The sequence below is a fragment of the Neoarthrinium moseri genome (genome assembly GCF_022829205.1).
Source record: "Neoarthrinium moseri strain CBS 164.80 chromosome Unknown scaffold153_Wmoseri_CBS_16480, whole genome shotgun sequence".
Classification (NCBI taxonomy): Eukaryota; Fungi; Ascomycota; class Sordariomycetes; order Amphisphaeriales; family Apiosporaceae; genus Neoarthrinium; species Neoarthrinium moseri.
The window spans coordinates 1,620-14,893 of NW_026055267.1; the positions used below are offsets into that span (position 1 = coordinate 1,620).

The 13,274-nt window shown below is 49.6% G+C and overlaps 3 protein-coding genes across 3 annotated transcripts; 2 read left to right on the plus strand and 1 right to left on the minus strand.

Moving 5' to 3' along the window:
• Window positions 1-3,860: 3,860 nt before the first annotated feature.
• On the minus strand, window positions 3,861-4,445 carry JN550_013864 (uncharacterized protein; the record flags this gene model as incomplete). The annotated part of the gene is made up of 1 exon (XM_049312499.1): window positions 3,861-4,445. The coding sequence occupies one exon, from the start codon at window positions 4,443-4,445 to the stop codon at window positions 3,861-3,863; it is 585 nt and encodes a 194-aa protein (XP_049164165.1).
• Window positions 4,446-6,189: 1,744 nt separating this feature from the next.
• Window positions 6,190-7,179, plus strand: JN550_013865 (uncharacterized protein; the record flags this gene model as incomplete). Its single annotated transcript, XM_049312500.1, has 1 exon — window positions 6,190-7,179. One exon carries the CDS (start codon window positions 6,190-6,192, stop codon window positions 7,177-7,179), a length of 990 nt encoding a protein of 329 aa, XP_049164166.1.
• A 517-nt stretch (window positions 7,180-7,696) lies between these two features.
• Window positions 7,697-8,263, plus strand: JN550_013866 (uncharacterized protein; the record flags this gene model as incomplete). The annotated part of the gene is made up of 1 exon (XM_049312501.1): window positions 7,697-8,263. One exon carries the CDS (start codon window positions 7,697-7,699, stop codon window positions 8,261-8,263), a length of 567 nt encoding a protein of 188 aa, XP_049164167.1.
• Between the last annotated feature and the right edge of the window lie 5,011 nt (window positions 8,264-13,274).

Below are 13,274 nucleotides of genomic sequence, written 5' to 3' on the forward strand. Positions count from 1 at the left end.
GGACGCACTTCCACTGATGTCGCAATCTACATTCGGTTCGACCCGTCAGTCGCAACAACATGACCCAACACGCGCAACTCTTCCGGTCCTTTCGGGGTCGAATCATAGTTCTGCTTCACGGCCACAACCACCATGGCCCCGAAATCGACTTTCAAGGCTGAGGTATTTGTTCCCGGCCCAAGTGAAGTTAATGGTGATACGATATTAATTACCCAGGATAACTAGTGCACGTGATACGCGCGAAAACCTAGCTGGGCCCTCGAATCATTTGATAGCGTTGGAAAATAAGTGAGACTTCGCAATATTTTTAGTATAACGTAACTGGTATACTAACGCTTATTATCAGGGTTGATGACCTAGCAATCTGTTGTCAACAAACCAACCAATGGTGAGTCATAACGATATGAGAAGAATCTCACGTCAGCTCAACATCCCTAGCATGCAGAATATTCAGGCTCAACTTGATAAGTGGACGGCCACTGTTGAGAAACTTCTCCTAGATTCTCTTCATGGCGACAATAACCAAGAGCCGTGGAACGAATGCTCGGGTGACATTTTTGATGACTATCAAGGAGATGATGCTATGATGAATGATGATCTCACAGCAAATATGGCTAGTGGTCTCCAGCAGGGATAGATGAAATGCTGGCAACTGTGTCGGCGTACGAGGACACCATGGAAGATCCTGGTGCATCACCGAGTTCTACTTGCACGGAGATTAGACGTCGTTCAAAAAATTCATATACTATATTTAATACGTTATGTATTTGATTAGAACGGCTTGCGAAGACGGCCTCTGCAACCTGTCTGTGGTGCCGGCTACGAACCTTGAGCTCTCAACTAAGTCTGGCTGCGCCTTTCACTATGACGGGCACCTTGTAGATATTTTCTCGTACAATAGGAAACTACCACGTCAAAAGCGAGTTGAATGTCGGTATGAATCAGGGTATGCCCCTATCTCGACTAGTTCATCTAGGGACGAACGGGCTCTGCACTGAATCCAGCCCCGCACTTTTCCATGCTATAGTTGCAGCCATAAGCGACTTCTTGTAGCGCGCCAGCGCGGGCTGCCACTTGAAACTCCAAGCAACGCACCTTCTGTTGACCCTGAAAACGAGTTCGGCTCAGCGCTAACAAGGAGTCTTTCGTCAATGTGCCATGGTCCGTTTGCTCACCTCTTTCGGCCACTAGTCCTTGGCCCAGGCGCGTCACGATATGTACGATGTCCTGATCGGGGTCCAGTCTGTACGAGACAGTTCATCAGTAATTCTTGACCAAGTCTGGAACCTTCCATGGAGCATCTAGCTTTGAATGGACTTGGTGGAAAGAGTCGCCAGAATGGCTTCGAGCGTACAGTACTTCCCACAGCGCGTACCGTGACATCAGGAGCCATCAACGTACACCGGGAACTTGCCCAGAGCCGCAATTGGATATAGTCAGAACTGACAGCTTACAAAAGTCTTTCCGTCTTGCCCTCTAGTTGTTCTACATTACTTCAGTTTACTTCATACGTCTTTTCCAACAACAATCGCTCTTCCTACGCGCATCGTGAACATGTCTTTACAGAGTATACCGGTGGTAAATTCTATTCGTGACTACTTCTACACACAATTGCAATCTTTAGTCATCCCTGGACAAGACTCTCTCGATCACAGAAGGCTGAACCAGATCTTATGGCGTTCTCGGCAGGATTTACACTTCATTGTACGCGAAACATTCCAAGATCTACGCAGCTGCTCCCAGATCGCAGTCAGAACACGCAATAAAAATTGGCCTCCAGTTGAGATACGTGCATCACTGTCAGGTCTTGATTGTCCGAAACGTGGTGATGAAAAGGACAGCGCCTGCGTGATGATACGGTGCAATGTATGCGATACCGTGGTGGACGCGAATGTCGCATCCATATATCTGCATTGCAAATGCGTAAGTGATCAAGGTCCCGTTCTTAACCATAGACAGACTCACACAAGACTGACAGGTTGTCTGTTCTGATTGTGCGACCCTACAGAGAAAAGTGTTCTGCAGAAGTTATGATCATGCTATGGCCTATGGACTCCAAGGACAATCAAAACTTTGTCGCAAATAACGCGATTGGCCTCCTGCGTTGCAGCCGTTATTGTACGAAAGCTACCCAAGTTTGGGTTAGGCTGGACCGCTAGAAGGCTGAACCGTCACTGGCCCTTTAAGCGCTTGGCAAAGTGACCATTCCATGCAAGATGCTCCAACACAATCTGACCTCTGCATCTGTAAGGGATTGACTGAGGCCTGAGCTTTTCGATTCTTGCCGAAATCTGAAGCCGAAGTCTGAAGCCGAAATCTTGTGGTCGTCCGGATTCCGGTGCTAGTCCCTGTGGGGCGTAGGACCGCACTCCGGACGATGCGCAATAAACAACCTCCAATTCTAGGGATTTGAATGGACACTTGGACCATGCACCTAGATTGGCATCAGGCGATAGAGCCACCCGCACACTAGCCGCACAAGGCTTCGCCCAGGCGAGTCGCCGTGCAGATGGCAGCGAGCCTCTTTTTCTCGCCAACAGATAAGCTATACCTTCTTACATTCCTCCTACTCGTTCTTGAACTGTTTGCTTCGTGCACACCTACTGGCAGTGTTGTTGTCAGAATTCAAAATTGGTCACGCAATTATTTGCTGATCACTTCGCAACTCTGCAACTAGGCCCACAGCAGGCCCCACTAATATTAAAAGCGCTTGTGACCCTTCGGAGATGGCTCACTGGTGCGCCATATAGCCACTTACACAATCTGGGGGGAACAACTCTGAAATGACTGCGTCTCGTAATGTGGGCAAAAGACGACTAACTACCGAACCACATTACAAGTGATGGAAAATTAACGCACTTTCTGCCCTCTCGTCGAACGTAATGTGGAGAGTCTTTCAGGCGATGGGTGGTCTCATAGGTTAAATTCCCAGTCGACTGGGGAGTGGAGACAGAAGTTGAGTCCGGAATCCGGCGCTAAAATCCACCACCCCGAGCAAAAAGAGATAAATGCTAATGAGGTGTGTCCCTTTGTTCTCTCATAGCTTTTGATACATACTGCATAGCCAGGTACATGTAATGTGCATTTGTCCAAATCCTCGTAGATTCCTTCGATTTGCAATAAACGAGGTGATGAGTCCGGAAACCCCCGTTTCTACCGTGGTTTCAGGCCCATTGCAGGACGAGGTTAGTTATACCATTTCCAATCGCCTTGGCTAATGCAAATATCTGACTAGAGCAGGTCCTATACGCATTGGAAATACTCCGTGAGATGTCGAAGTACCAATATCTGAACGGGCCTGAATCATTGGTGATTTCTGTCCGAAACGATCTAGATCCGGTTATCGAGTCTAGGCTGAATGAGATCACTCATGTTACACGTCAGGGAAGTGGAATGGATTGGGAGCAACTGTTGAGAAGACACTCCAGCGCGGGCTCCAGGTCGTAAGGGGTTCAAGGATGGTTGTATGATTGGCTCAGATAGTGCATAACTGAAAGCTAATAAAATGAATATAATAACAAATTGGTCAACCTCTCCTATAATTGTTCACGAACTGGAAATTCTTACACCTGAACATAGGAGGATTACAGATTGTGTGCTGTGCCGAGGTAGATAGAAAATGGCACAATCATCGGATCCTCGAGAACACAGTGGGATGGCTTATTGAAAGCATGTCTACTCAGTACGGCATTCTTGGCTGCCTGAAACGCCTGGTCTGATACTATCCTATCCTTGACTCCAAGAATACTGGCCCACGCTTTTCTGCACTGCGCTCAGAGGAACAGTCTCTGACACGCGGGTACCGTACTACCGGGGCACCGTATCATCGACAAGACTGGCCCGTGGTCGGGTGTAGATCGTCAGAGATGGTATGCATGATGTGCTGTAGAATTCAAAGCGCTGTCCTTCGCCTGATAGCGATCAATCGCAATAACAACAATGACAATTATAATGGCAAACAAGACCAAGACAGATCCATACACTGCCTGAGCGATACCGCCATAGTACATCAAGCTGAAATACGGCATTTTGTCGCTCGCGTTGAAGATTGCGAAGGCGCTTTGAAGATCATGGACATGGTCCGCAAGGTAGCCCCCAGCGCCAATCATAACAAATGATATAATTATCTTGGCGATCGCGTAGAGTTTCCAAGCACTCCCGTGATCCCACAGAAATCTTGGGTGCAGTGCTACAACAAGTCCGTAAATGGCCAAGCCGGCGCTGAGCATCGCCGTAGGTAGCACGTCCAAAAGAATGTTCTTCTGCAGCGACTCAAAGCTGATAGCCAGGCTAGCATGAGAAGCGCTCGCATAGTCGGACCTGGCTCTGTCTCGCAAGATGACAGCGGAGCGTGCGTTGGCTGAGTTGAGAATGGATATGGCAAGTGAGATAGTGCTGAAAAATACGATTGTCAGCCGGGTCCGGATTAGACGTTCGGATGGCATTGCGAAAGAGGATGTGTTAGTGGTGACAATGATCGATATCAATGTTGGAGTGTGGATGACAGGAAATTGAGGGTATGTAGAAGCATGAACACTCAACTGCGAGGAAATCAAACTCTACTTATATTCCCTCCTAGCAAGCTAGCAGAGGGAGAAATTATCGTGCGGGTGGCTCCCTGGATTTGGGGTTACCCGGCCCTCCGTGCACTTTGTCACATGAATCGGGTGTCTCCGCTGCTGTCAGCCTACTGATGGAGGAAGCGACCTGAATCCGCCTTGTCATCAGTCAAGATTAGTAGCCTATGGTCGATTGGCTTTCTGTATCTTTTTTCAAACCCGAGTTCCTAGCAAGAACAACAAACGTGACCAGCATATGCTGTTAGTTCTGCTTTTCATTACCTTAACAAGCTTAGGGCCTGTAGCCACATAGCTTCCAAGGCCGCAGTACGGACTAAGCCACCTTTCGGTGCTGGATTCATCTTAGCCCGGTTTGCCGTCTGAGATAGGGGAAGTCAAGGGTTGTGCCGAATACGATGTAAATGACAGGATGACCGGGAGCGTTGTCGTAGGGCGACGAGATATGATCGTACGGGTCTCGCTGGAGGCGTTGGTACATCCTGCACTTTCCAGACCATCTTCAACGTAGTCTGGATATAGCTGATCGTTACCGCCGTAAACTTCCTTACCCTCACCGAGACTGTTCATTTCCACTACTCCTATCTCAATTTTTTGCTGACAAGGCTTTTCGCACTGGTCAGACTTGTGCAACTTACAGATCCGTGCCATGAGTACTAACGATTAAACTTATAGTTGTTTTCCTCCGCTACCCTGTGCGCCTGGCATGAAGCCCTTTCGACCATGAACAAAGGGCATGCTACATAATTACTAAAAAGATTAACGAAAAAAGCAGAAAATAACGACCGGGCTAGTCAAGCTGTTTAAACATCATTATACATGCTGGCAGTGTATCGCCGGTACCATTCACCAAATGTCTCCGCTGGCCGTTGAGCTCATTACAGCAGGCAACCCACAGGTCTGCAAAAAGACACGACGACAATACGGTGCCGTGGCCGTGGGAGTCCTTGAAACGTTATGTTGACATTACTCGTTGCGGTTTCGGGCCAAGAACCCGCAGGTACCGAGTTGCTTGACGAGTTGCTCGTTTGGTTTGTCATTTCGATCACAGCATTGTCGATCAAACCAAGAAGAAACTCCTGACAAACCGCATCTTGGGCGTCAAATTCCCGAACATCGCGTGACCAGGTCGATAAGATCCTACTAGAAGTGATCGAGGTTTCGACTACTCACGCGGGGAGTCCAACTTCGCCAGCCTCAATCCCCAGAAGAAATCATCAAGATTGTGACGCTGATTTGTAGCAGATAAGCAAAGACTGTGAGGCGGCCCTTTGAAGCATTGCGCAAAGTGTCTTTCCTGAGCCACGAGAACCACGGGCAAGCGACGTAGCAATGCTGGCTGTGCGAGCACACAATCCTGCAAGGAATAGCTCCTCCAGGCCGTCGCACACTAGCTATATATCCCCCGTTATCAAGTAGATTGGCACTGATACCCGAGCTTGGACAAAATGAGGAAACAGCCCCCTTGTCCGTCTACGCCGAGTGAGGTGGCACATGAGCATATGGGATCCCTCCGAATTATATATATGGGAGCAAAGCCACCGAATATCATCGACTCCCTTCTCTCCTTTTCTTAACATCTTGTCTTTCAAGTTTTCCAATGACTTCTGCTATGTCTCATCTCAAAGCGTTCCGTCATCATGATGGGAACCAATTTTACCATCAAATCAGGCCATTCTCATCGTTTGGAGCGTATCCTTCGCAGTTATGGTATATCGATGAATTCGACACCTCTGAGGTCCAGTCCGATCCAGAAACTGGCTTCATACCCAGCATCTCAGGAAACTCAGGAAAGCTGCAAACATTTGACGATACTTTGTTGCCACCACAAGAAGAGCGGGCGGACGAGGAAAGCCTTGAGCCCATCCGGCCAACTTTCAACCAGAAACCTAGGCTATCACCCTCTCCGAGTGCTGGTGTGGACGGTGTTTGCGACCTACACTGCCTAGGCACCACCACTGATAGCAGGGAGGACTGTTTCTGTGTTCTTGGCGATTGCGCGTTCGTTGACACGAGATACTACGACAATGCGCCTAGCCCTATGTTGATTGATTCAAGCGACCGAGAAGATATTGGTCTTGTCAACTGGGACCAAACATATTTCACGGTCGCATCTGATGTTACGTTGTCGGACTTTGACATATCGTCCCCTCCTGCGGAACAGAGCCCGGTGCAAAGGACTCGAAAGTCTAGGAAAGCACAGAAGAAAAGGCGTGGTGCTATAAGACAGCCGAAGATGCGACACGGCCGGAACTCCCGTGTCCGTGTCCTCGGGGTGCAGCTAGGAAGTGAAGAGAATGTGCAGAGATTCCAGTGGAGAAAAGGGGTGTGGAATGTCTCGAATGGGGGCCAGCGCGAGAGTTTGAGCGATCTCATGACTCCTGGAGCTTGGCCGCATCTTTCTGTCACTGTCCAAGTGGATGGCAGGTCCAAACCGTTGGATGTTAGTTGGTGTCACGAGACGTTGATGTTCCATGTAGTGAGCACTACAACCGGCGAGGTCACCTACTTATCCGGAGACCGGGTTCAGGATATGGTGGAAGAGGTTGCAACGGGAAGCACAGTTCACTGGGATCCCTTGTCTTTGGATCACCATGTTTGATCGAACTTGATCACTGTTAACTGGTCCTGCCAGGACAACGAACGTATATAGTAGACGGGGATTGCTTCGAGCAGCCCGCTCTTTCTCGATGAGAGATGCCCGCATCTGTCTCAACAATGCTAGGGCGTACTGAATTATTCACATCAGAGCTACATCAGAGCCATATAAATATGCATTCCTTCCAAGCACGTAGCGGCCTACATGCTCGTGTGCTCTCTCACTTGGGCGGTGGGCCCTTGTCCTCAGTCAATCGGCATGCCACTGACGTAGGCAGGACCTAGGGACAAGTGTCATTGCTACTACACTTTCTTGAGCATATTAAACAAGACTCTCGCCGTGTCTGGAGTCGTGCTTCCCGTATCCCTTCTCTTACTTTATATTCTCTGCCCCATCCCATCTGATCCTACTTCCACCAGTTTGCTCTTTAGGGCTTGCTTTTAGCTGCCAACACGAAAAGCTGATTATTCCGCTACCATCATCATAGTTCATTCTCGGAATATTCCCCCAAACAATAAAGATGGACAGACTCAACAATAACGAGCGGGAAGCAGTTCAGACACTGCTGGCATTGCACAGTAGATCAATGCAGCCTTCGCAACTCGGCGTCGACGAGCGACAAGCACGAGAGGGACAACAGCAGAGTATTCGCACGGGGAATGGCATGCAACTTCAACTCCGGAGGCCAAGGTGGCTTGCAATAACTTTCATATATCACGTCATTCTTCAGCGACCGTCCACTACCCACCTGCGAGGCCTGAACCTAACCCAACACTTGGAGGATACCCAGTTTGAAGCCCTGATCTCGAGCTTGGCGGTGCCAGCAGATGTGTTCACATTTTTCTTGTCAGTAGAGGGCCCGGGTTTTAAAGGACGAGAGGAGATCAGTCTGCTTGCTGATAAGAACTATCAGGAGCGAAGGTGGAGGTCGGCGGTAGCATATCTTGCTCAGATGCCCGAGAAGGTTTCCAAGCTCGATTGGCAAGGACAGGATGATACTATGGTATACGAAGTGAATTTCGAGCTGATTGGGCATGACGAAGACTCGGGGAAAACTTGCGGCGAAGAGTTCGAATTCACGATTTGATAGCGATTGATGACCACGTACGCTGAATAAAGAGGCACGACTGGTGTCGCGAGGCGGATTCGGGCTTGTCCCGAGTGGAGCTGCTTCACCAACAATCTTCCATGGTCCCGAAGCTATACTTATCTTCGCACACCGGCTTACAGCCTTGCTGTTTATTATCCCAATAGCCATACATTATTTGCCCATGTGATCCCAGTATGATGGGTCAAGCCGTCTTGGTAACCATCAGTATTCTGCCGTTCTAGGGTCTGCTTTGGAGACTTACAAGTGTTTCTAAACTCAGCAGTTTCTGGCCTGGGGCAAATGAACAGCGATCTGCATCTTCCTGTGGACGGGGTCCCAGTAAAGACGTTTGCCTTCTTCCCTAAGCTTTGAGCCCTACCGAGAAGGATTTTCCACTTCTGCGCGCCTTGACCTCCCGTCCCCTGGTATGCGTGGCATCAATCAAGTATCGACCACAGTGGATGAGATAGAGAAGAGGACAAAGGGACGAACGGCTGAAAGGAGCAATTACACCTCTGTCTTAGTAGACTGTAGTGTCTAGGTCTGGCGCTGTGCCAAAGGTGTAGGCAAGACGCAGCTCGGGCTCGAGGTCGCTTACCGTATTCGCAGAGAGAGCCCGGCCTGCTCCGTCTTTTGGGTGTCGGCCGTGAGTGCGACTACTTTAGAGAATGGCTATCGCGATATAGGCAGCGCGCTCGAGCTGCCTGGCTTGGATGACGACAAGGCCGACGTCAAGGGTCTAGTCAAGGCGGCACTTGGAATGTGTCCTGGCAGCTAGCTCTTGATCATCGACAATGCTGACGACATCGATTCGCTGTTCGGAGACGACGGCGTCGATCTTCGTGGTTGCCTCCCCTCGAGCCGACATGGCTATAACGTCTTGACGACGCAATTCCAACAGGTTGCCCTCGAGCTTGACATGCCTACTCGCAATGTCTTGTGTGTCGCTGAGATGTCGGAAGACGAGGCCACCGAGATACTACAGATACCTCTCAGCGACAAGCAAATGCGCGACACGGTGAGCACAAAAAGCCTGCTTGCCTTATTAATGTGTCTTCCTCTAGTGGTCAAGCAGGCCATGGAATATATGAAAGAGACACGTGGCTCTACGACGCGGTATCTGGAGAACTGCTGCCGGTCGAATAAAGATCAGATCATGCTTCTAAGCAGCGACTTCGAGGATGGTAGTCGATATCGCGACGTAGCGAACCTGATTACAACGACCTGGCTCATATCATTCCAACATATCGGAACGAGGTGCCCTTTAGCGGGGTGTTAAGTTGGTAATCTACTTAGGGCATGGGAACAAGACCCACTTCAATCACGTCGCGGAAAGAAATAGAGGATTTGAAGGACCGACGTAAGCAAAGCTTGGCAAGCACTGGACTACTCCACGTCGCCATTAGGCTTGATACCATGCAATGGGTTGGCGTCAACGTATGACGGGAATATCTCTAGCAATGACTGATCTTCCGACGCAGTGATAGGCGTTTCACAGGGTGCTTTTGAATGCTAGTAAGGACACATAGCTCTAATGGTACTACTATCTCTGTCACGAGCTTCCATGGTCGTTTCCTTGAACAGACAGGAGATCAAAGTTTTGGCGGAAAATCAGCCATGGTAGGTGGCTCAGGCTCAGGCTCGAAATCTGAACTCGGGCCCTAACATGAACACGATCAGAACCATCGACAACCGTACGCAATGACGATGAGGTAGGTGCGGCGTGCCAAACTCTGTCGTCTGTCAATGTTCACGGACATTGAACAGCGAACTGCACCTGTCGACAACAAACCGGACTTCAAAGGAGCTAAAGCTGCTAGCTCAACGGTGAGACTGGACACGTAAGTTTGTACACATTGGTTCATTCTGGGGAATTGTCCCACCTGCTTAGCACACCTAGCCGTGGGAATTCTGCGCCAAGTGGGGTTGCTAGTGATGGGCAGCTGCGGTTTTGGTAGGGGCTTTTCAATGCCATCCCATGAATACTAGTGCAGGGCTTTGCGTTCAGGCTACGGTCGGTCAACAGAACAAATAGGCTAGATCCAGGTGGCACTGGTTATTAAAGAGTGGGGCAGTCGTTGATCTCTACCATTCCAGACACAGTGTATGGATAGAATGCATATCGTGGACCATACCGAAACACCCGGTAACACCCTTGTCATCTTTCCATAACGGTTGCGAATCCGCGGTTTGGATCAATGCCTTGCGGCTATCGCGCAATTCCAGCGCAGATCACATCCAAGCGTCGGCTTGACTGGGACACTTGGCTACACGTTACAAAGGTCGTTGGAGATCTGTCCAGCTGCTAGGTGGTAATAGTCTTCTGGCCCCGGATTTCCCCCTTCACTCGCGCATGCAGGTGATGGCACGTGACTAAGTTGACGGTTTCCGAAACCTTCTCGTGGAGGAAAGCGCCTTTTGGCGACAAATATGTGCAAGTCGATTGTGGCATTCGATAACTACTGCCATACTGTACTTGAGCGGCATGAAATGTGCCAAAGGCTTCCCATCTCATAAATCGTATTTGACTCAAACTGTACCGGGGTTCGGAATATTGAGCCCAAATTTAATTGGAGCTTTCGTGTGATACCGGTTGAAACCCACGGATGCTCGTGCTTCTCGTGCTTGGAACCCACCATATATGAAGGCCCGAAATCGCTATCTGCCACTTTACCACGTGAGATAAAATCTGCCCTAGTACTAGAGGCTCCCAGCTTCACACGCATACTCGACATTTACGGGTATACGATTTGATATGAACCTACCTCTTGCCGAACAAGCCTCCCCATATTCGACTGCTTTCGCTGGAAAGAGTTCGTTGATCTTACACATGGTCACGCTCATTGACCGAAACAGAAGCATGTATTTATTGCTTGATATCTGTTCCTCGTGTCCAACTGTTTTGCTTCGAGCCTGCACTACGCAAACCTAGCGAAGACCGAGTTCGTAGCAGCCATGGCTCTGAACTTCAGCGATCAAGGTCTAACCAAGTGCGCCGTCTACTCAAGTGACAAGGGTTCAAGTGGTAGGGGCTTTAGTCGAGCAGACCGGACGACGATTCGAGATTATCTAGTGGGCCAAGAAATGCGGGACTGGTGCTCTGTAGTCCCTCAAAAATGCCTCAGCCAGACTGGCGAGCGACGAATAGCTATAGTTTAATAACGAGTCGTTTCGCCTGCCAAACTCCATCAAACATTAGCTAGGCTGATGTCAACAGGGATTGAGCCATATCATATGAGCTTTCTTCTGTATTGCTCTTCCCATCGCACTCATCAACACGCTTCGTTGTATAGAACGCAGTTGAGAAATTTGCACCCTTGTTGGCTGTGATGCACTGTTCAGTCACCCATATAATTGCTTCAAATTACAACTGGGTCATTAGGCGCATGATTAGCGCGGTTGTGGCGTGTCGGCCGAGCAGCGCGGTTGCGAGCAACGCCATCTCAGATCCATTGAAGAAGAAGCACCTGGGCAACCACAAGACTATCGCCCAGAGCGGATCTGACTCGGCTCTGGCTTATGAAACTGCGTTACAATAAATATCGGAAGCCACGCTGATAGAGAGCTGGAATGGAGGCAAGTCCAAACTTCGTTCGCTACGCAGTTTGACCCGGCAAACGACGCTGGCATGTGAGACCGCTCCACACCCATGCAGAATTGATAACAGCACGTGCTTCGGGCGTGGGTATGCCCCCGTCGGCGCTTGGAATGCTAGCGCTAGGCTGACCGTCGGGAGTTTGAAGGCATTCGCAGCAGTTCGCAAAGCCCCTGAACTGCGTAAGTCGCAAAATATTGCCAAACGGGTACACGTAACGCACAAGGTAGGCATCTGGAAGAGAAACCATCAGGTATCATAAATGACTAGGTTTTTACTAAAAAAAAAAACACATGATCCACAGCGCTATGCCGTATAGTTCGACTTGGTAAATACCGGGAAAGCTGCCTAGCCATGCAAACGAACTGAGCCCTCGGCCCGGAGAACTGAAAACGGTCGACAAGGTAGCAACCTGGCCGATACCAAGGTGAACGTTCCATTAGATCTTCTCACTTTTAGAATCTCTTCGCACCAGAAAGGTCCATCCGCGGGTCGCAATTAGCCAGATTTGAGAGGTTCTATACCTCTCACGTTGGGAGGTCACCAGCGATCGACACTCTTTCTGGGCCGGTATTCGGTATTCCTGTGATTCCCATCGTACATGGATTTGGTATGCAATCACTAGAGGTGATGACCCCCTGTGCCTGCATATACTTTGCCAGACATCCTTGTTCATTCTACCATCGCGTATTGAGCCACCATGTCCGGAAACCGGCTGTCACTGCATACGGTTCAAACCTCTTCTGCGAACCCAACAGTGACGACCAAGCGCGATGCTACGCAGGCTTCAATAGTCAAGACGCCGGCACGTAGACATCGCTAAGTTAGTCAAGCGTGTGATGATCACGTCCAAGCAAGGCTCAACTGGGATAATTAGGACTGTAAAGTACGGCGCAATTACCTCCTACAGCGCCGAATTGCTACAAAGCGGTGCGCTTGCGCATCAACCGATATACAGGGATTGTCGGAGTGGACATACCCGAGCTGCTTCAGCTTCCGCACGGTCGGCATGCCGTGAACACACCCATAGCTTAGCCGTCTGCGGTATATCTATCTGTTGAAACCGGATGGTGCGAGAGGCTGGTGCGTTGCAAAAATCATCGTTGGAAAACGTGCATACTGATAAACCTTCAACATCCTTCGATTCTTATAATACTGCTTGTCGTGGGCTCTCGTCGAAATGGGAAAGACACGAGCTCCAAGGGCTTGCCAGCCATGTCGTTTGAGAAAGTATGGAACCTTTCAACACTACTGGCGAAGTCGTAATTGACAGGTTGATATAGAACGAGATGTGACAAGAAAGTGCCTTGCACAGAGTGCTCGAAGCGTGGCTACGAATGTGCGTACGTAGGTGGATTACAGCTCGAGTCTGGTTTGAGCACATGGGATGCTCCTGGCTTAAACATCGACGAG